Below are 6,198 nucleotides of genomic sequence, written 5' to 3'. Positions count from 1 at the left end.
CTGGGCTCCTCCCTGCTTCCACTGGCCAAACAAGGAGCCCTGTTTCCGCCCCTTTGCCTGCCCTTACCACAGCCTGTTCTCTGTGGGACTTGGGCTTCTGCAGAGGATTCCTGCTCTCACATGACTAACCCCCTCCTTTGCAAACAGAATTTCTCCCTGAAAGATATATTTCTATATTCTAATTACAAAATAATTTACAGAAAAGAAGAAAACATTATTTTTGTAGGAAGATATATAAACAACCTCAGCTCATCAATGGATGAATATAGATGAAGAAGATACAGTGTTATATATATATATGTTTTTCAGCTCTAAGAAGGAAGGAAATCCTGCCATTTTTGACAACTTGGATAAAACTTGAGGCATTGTGATAAGTAAAATGTCAGACAGAAAAGGACAAATATTGTATGATATCACCTCCTTATGGAAATTAAAAATGCTGAACTGTTAGAAACAGGGAGTAGAATGATGGTTACCATTGGCTGGAGATTGGGGAATGGGGAAATGTTGGCAAAGGGTATAAACTTCCAATTGTAAGGTGAACCGATTCTAGCTATCTAACATACAGCATAATATTTATCGGTAACGACACTTACATTCAACCTACTTGAAAGTTGCTAAGAGAGGGCGCCTGGGTGTCTCAGTTGGTTAAGCGTCTGCCTTTGGGTCAGGTCATGATTCTGGAGTTCCGGGATCAAGCCCCACGTTGGGCTCCCCACTCACTGGGGAGTCTGCTTCTCCCTCTCCCTCTGCCCCCCACCCCCCGCTCCTTCTCTCTCTCTCTCTTGCTCACTCTTTCTCTCTCAAATAAGTAAATCTTAAAAAAAAAAAAGTTGCTAAGAGAGTAAATCTTATGCATTCTCACCACAAATAAGAAATGATAATTATGTGATGTGACGGAGGTGTTAGATCATTTTACAATATGTAAGCATTTCAAATCAACACATTGTACACCTTATGTCAGTTATATCTTAATAAGATAATAATAGAAAACAATATATTACATAATTTATATATAATTAGATATATTACACACATGTACTTTCCCAGCTTGAAAAAAATCTGAAATATATCAAGTATATCTTAATAAAGCTGGAAAATATATATACTAACATGTATTTTCCAGATTTATTAATATATATTAATTATAATTAATTAATATAATATAATATGCTATCTAGAGAGAGACTAGAGGAGGACATGGGAAGAATAGGGGCACACTGTAAGTATCTTAGAGTTCAGACAGAAGAGGAAATCCATCAGCCAAGAGCTCAGGGCAGGTTCTCCAGGAAGAGGTGGTCATTGAACATAAATATTGTGGAGAAATATTGTAGGCTCTCAGAAGCAAAGTTGACTTTCCCCTAAGAAGAGAAAAAGGGGAAACCTGGGGATACTTGACTCCCAATAGTCATTGAACCTGGGAAGAAGATGGTAGTGAAGAGTTGAACCCTATTCTGATGTTCTAAACTCCTAATACAGTCTCCTTCAGTACACAGGTATAGTTTATTTTTAAAATCTGAAGGGGCGCCTGGGTGGCTCAGTTGGTTAAGCGACTGCCTTCGGCTCAGGTCATGATCCTGGAGTCCCGGGATCGAGTCCCACATCGGGCTCCCTGCTCAGCAGGGAGTCTGCTTCTCCCTCTGACCCTCCACCCTCTCATGCTCTCTCTATCTCATTCTCTCTCTCAAATAAATAAATAAAATCTTTAAAAAAAATAAATAAATAAAAATAAAAAAAAATAAAAAAATAAATAAATAAATAAAATCTGCAATACGATGGACTCTGAAAAACAAACTGAGGGTTCTAGAGGGGAGGGGGGTGGGAGGATGGGTTAGCCTGGTGATGGGTATTAAAGAGGGCACGTTCTGCATGGAGCACTGGGTTTTATACGCAAATAATGAATCATGGAACACTACATCAAAAACTAATGATGTAATGTATGGTGATTAACATAACATAATAATAAAAAAAATCTGCAATACTTGTACTTATAGTTGCAGTGATATGTAATAAAACTCACTAATAGAACGAAAGGGCATGATCCCAGGGTCCTGGGATCTAGCCCCGCATCAGGCTCCCTGCTCAGTGGGGAGCCTGCTTCTCCCTCTCCCACTCCCCCTGCTTGTGTTCCCTCTTTCGCTGTCTCTCTCCCTGTCAAATAAAAAAAAAAAAAAAAGAATGAAGGGGTAAAAATCACATGATCATCTCAACTGAAACAGAAAAGGCATTTTACAAAACGCACCACATTCACAAAACTAGGAATAGAAGGAACTTCCTCATAGATACCATGATTAAAGGTATCTATGAAAAATACACAACTATCATCATATTCAATGGTGAAAGAGTGAAAGCTTTCCTCCCCAGATCAGGAATAAGATGAAAATTCAGCTTTCATTACTGCTAGTCAATATTGTACTGGAAGTTTTACCCAAAGCAATTAAGCAAGAAAAAAAGCCATCTAAGTTGGAAAGGAAGAAATAAAACTCTGTCTATTTGCAAATGACATGATCCTACATAGAGAAATTGGGGAAGAATCCACACACAAAAAATTAGTAGAACTAATAAATTCAGCAAAGTTGCAAAGTACAAAAATAAGACACAAATATCAACTGTGTTTCTATACACCAGCAATTAGCAATCCAGAAACAAAATTAAGAAAACAATTCAACTTCCAATAAGATATAAAAGGATAAAATACCTAGGAATAAGTTTAACCATGAAGGTGAAAAACTTGTGCACCAAAAAATACAAAACATTGCTGGAAGACATTAAGGAAGACCTAAATAAATTAAAAGACATTCCATATTTGTGGATTGGAAGATCTAGGACATTAAAATGACAACACAATGTAATCCCAAATAAAATTTCAATGGCTTTTTTTCCTTTCAGACATGAAGAAGCCAATCCTCAAATTCATATGGAATTTCGAGGGGTATGCCATGCACACAAAACAATATTAATAAAGTACTACAAATTGGAGGACTCACATTTCTCAATTTCAAAACTTACTATAAAGCTACAATAATCAAAATAGTGTGGTACTGGCATAAGGACAGACATATAGATTGATAAATATAATTCAGAGTCCAGAAATAAACCCACACATCTATGGCCAATGATTTTTAACAGGGTATCAAAACTAAGAATAGTCACATCAACAAATGGTATGGGGACTCTTGATATTCACATGGAAAATAATAAAATTGGATCCCTATCTCACATCATATACAAAAATTAATTCAAGGTTGGTCAATGATTTAAATATAAGAGCTATAAAATTCCAAGATGAAAGTGTAGAAGTAAATCATCACGACCTTGGATTAGGCAATGGATCATTAGAAATGGCATCAAAAGCATGGCAATAACATCAACAAAATAGATAAATTGGACTTCATCAAAGCTAAGAACACTTGTGCATCAAAAGACTCTACCAAAAAGTGAAAAAAACAACACATAAAGTGGGAAAAATACTTGAAAATTATATGTTTGATAAAGGTCTCATAGCCAAGAAATAAAAAGAACTCTTACAATTCAAGAAACATAAACAGCCCAGTTATAAAATTTCAAAGGACTTGAATAGACACTTCTCCAATGAAGATACAGCAAGCATATGAAAAGATTCTCAACATCATTAGGGAAATGCAAATCAAAACCACAATTAGATACTACTTCACAATCACATGGAGGGCTATAATCCAAAAAAATGAAAATAGTAAGAGTTGGCAAGAAAGTGGAGAAATTGGAACTCTTAATGCACTAGTGATAAAAAAAAATGTTGAATAGCCCAACAACCATGGGAGCAGTTGAAATTTCCTCAAAAGTTAAACATATGAGCCATCAATTCCACTGCTAGATATATACCCAAAAGGATTGAAAATAGGTACTAAAAAAATACTTGTACACAAACTTTCACACTGCACTCTTTGCAATCACCAAAGGGTGGAAACAACCCAAATGTCCATCAACAGATGAATGCATAAGCAAATTGTGGTATATACATGCAATGGATTATTATTGAGATATAAAAAGCAATGAAGTACCGGAATATACTACAACGTGAATGAACATCAGCAACTGCAGAGATAACATTTCTCACTTAGTTTGGCAAAAATTAAAAAACACAACCATACATTCCGTTGTGGGAAACACCCATGCTCACATGGTTGGTGGCAGTACAAAATAGTATAAATTTTATGGAGTAGAATTTAGTGATATCCAAGAAAACTATGTATCAATCTACACTTTTAAGCAACAATTACACCTGCAGAAATTTACCTGGATGTTATACCTCCAACAATACAGAAAATATGCACATGGCTGTTCACTGAAGCATATTTGTAAAAGCAAAATCTTGGAAAATACATAAATGCCCCTCTAAAGGAGATTGGCTGAATGACTAAGTTTGTGTGCACATAGTGGTGTAGACTGCAGTTCTAAAAAGGGGGGAAATTATTATGAACTACCTTAGGGTAATTTTCAGGATATATTGTTAAGTGAAAACAACAAGGTGCAAGTGAGCATATTTGTGCAAGAAGGAAAAAAAAGAAATTAAGGATTCAAGTAACTTACACAAAACTTTCCACAGATTTGATAAATAGGGGCTGCTATTCAGCACTTTCTATGAGGTCAGTGCAAACTTACTATAAAACCAGTCAAGGACAGTGTGAGAAAGGAAGGTTACAGGCCCAGCTCTCCTACGAACATAGATGTAAAATTCCTTAAAAATAGCAAACTGAACCAAATGATATGAAAATGATAATATCCAATAATCACATTCGATTATGGGAGAAATGCAAGAATGGTTTAATGTTAGAAAATCTGAAATGGGAGTGTCTGGGTAGTGCAGTCAGTTGAGCGATGGAGTCTTGGTTTTGGTTTGGGTGGTGATCTCAGGGTCATGGGGTCAAGCCCTGCATCGGGCTCTGAGCTCAGCACAGAGTCTGCTTGGGATTTTCTCTCTCTCTCTCTCCCCCTCTGCCCCTCCCACTTGTGCATTCTCTCTCCCCCTCTCTCCCTCTCCCTCACAAATAAATAAAACAAACAAAAAAAAGAAATCTGAAATGTAATTCAACACATCAACAGAAAAAAGCAGTAAATATAATTTCACATAAATTAAGGAAAATTTTCTTGTTGTCAGGAATTAAAGAGAACGTTCTAAACTTGATAAAAGATGTTTATGAGAAACCTAAAACAGACCCTATCCTAAAAGGGGACATTTGAGAAGCTTTCATTTTAAATCAGGTATCAGACAAGAATATGCACATCCTTACTTCTCTACAGTAATGTATGGAGGTCCTGGCCTACACAAGGAGGCATTTAAAATGGCATAAAGTTTGAAGAGAAAATATACAATTGTCATAATTTGCAGATGATGATTGACTACCCAGAACACTACAAGGAACACTCCAAGAAATTAAAATGAACGGTGGGAAAATTTAGCAAGGTAGCTAGTAACAGATCAATACATAAAAGTTATTTCTCTGCAATAGCAACAAACAGAAAGAAATAACTAAAAAGTTACCCACTCCTTACAATTTTACTTTAAAAGGCCAAGCCTCTAGGAATAAATATAACAAAGACATGCCAGAACTCTACATGGGAAAATTATTATTTTTTAGGGCTTTTTTTTTTATGTTATATTAGTCACCATACAATACATCATTAGTTTTTGATGTGGTGATCCATGATTCATTGCTTGTGTATAACACCCAGTGCTCTATGCAGTACGTGCCCTTTGTGAAAGGACCTTAACAAGACCTAGAGAGAGGAAAGACATAACAAGGACAAGATTAGGGGATGAAAGGGGTGTAGATTTGAAAACGCTACCTGGCCCTGGGGTGGGCGTGGCTGGGAGGTACTTGGATATCTGTCATTGGAATACACAGTGCAAGGCTGGTCACAGCATGCCTTTACTTGGCCCTCTTTCCCTTTCTCCTCCTCTTAGCTGTGCCTGGTCAAACCCAGCAGTCCTCAGCCAGGACTCACCCATCATCCTGCCAACAGCATGAAGCCTGTGCTGCTTCTGCAGCTTCTTCTGTTGATTCACTTAACACCACAGCAGGTGCCTGGGAGCCCCAAGGAACATTTGATGAGTAAGTGCTGGGTCTGGGCTCCGGGGCCGGCGGGGGGGGGGGGGGGGGGGGGGGCTGCGAGGGAGGGGGGGGGGGGGGGGGGGGGGGGGAAAAAAAAAAAAAGAAG

The 6,198-nt window shown here is 37.6% G+C and overlaps 2 protein-coding genes across 2 annotated transcripts in view; one reads left to right on the top strand and one right to left on the bottom strand.

Annotated features, from left to right (window-relative positions):
* Positions 1–5,992, bottom strand: part of WFDC11 (WAP four-disulfide core domain 11) — a 29,280-nt gene extending 23,288 nt beyond the window's left edge. Inside the window, exons 1-2 of the mRNA XM_032419919.1 lie at positions 5,986–5,992; positions 2,243–2,301 (exon numbers count right to left, since the gene is read on the bottom strand). Coding sequence (XP_032275810.1) covers positions 2,243–2,301; positions 5,986–5,992 — 66 coding nt within the window. The remainder of the gene's footprint in view (positions 1–2,242; positions 2,302–5,985) is intronic.
* Positions 5,993–6,004: 12 nt separating this feature from the next.
* WFDC13 (WAP four-disulfide core domain 13) overlaps positions 6,005–6,198 on the top strand; it is a 3,524-nt gene continuing 3,330 nt past the window's right edge. Inside the window, exon 1 of the mRNA XM_032419918.1 lies at positions 6,005–6,092. Within this exon, the coding sequence (XP_032275809.1) occupies positions 6,005–6,092 (88 nt within the window). The remainder of the gene's footprint in view (positions 6,093–6,198) is intronic.

The sequence above is a fragment of the Phoca vitulina genome, unplaced genomic scaffold (assembly GCF_004348235.1).
Source record: "Phoca vitulina isolate PV1807 unplaced genomic scaffold, GSC_HSeal_1.0 scaffold22, whole genome shotgun sequence".
NCBI lineage: Eukaryota > Metazoa > Chordata > Mammalia > Carnivora > Phocidae > Phoca > Phoca vitulina.
The sequence above is the reverse complement of the archived record's forward strand: the minus strand, read 5'-3'. Positions and strand labels throughout refer to the sequence as shown.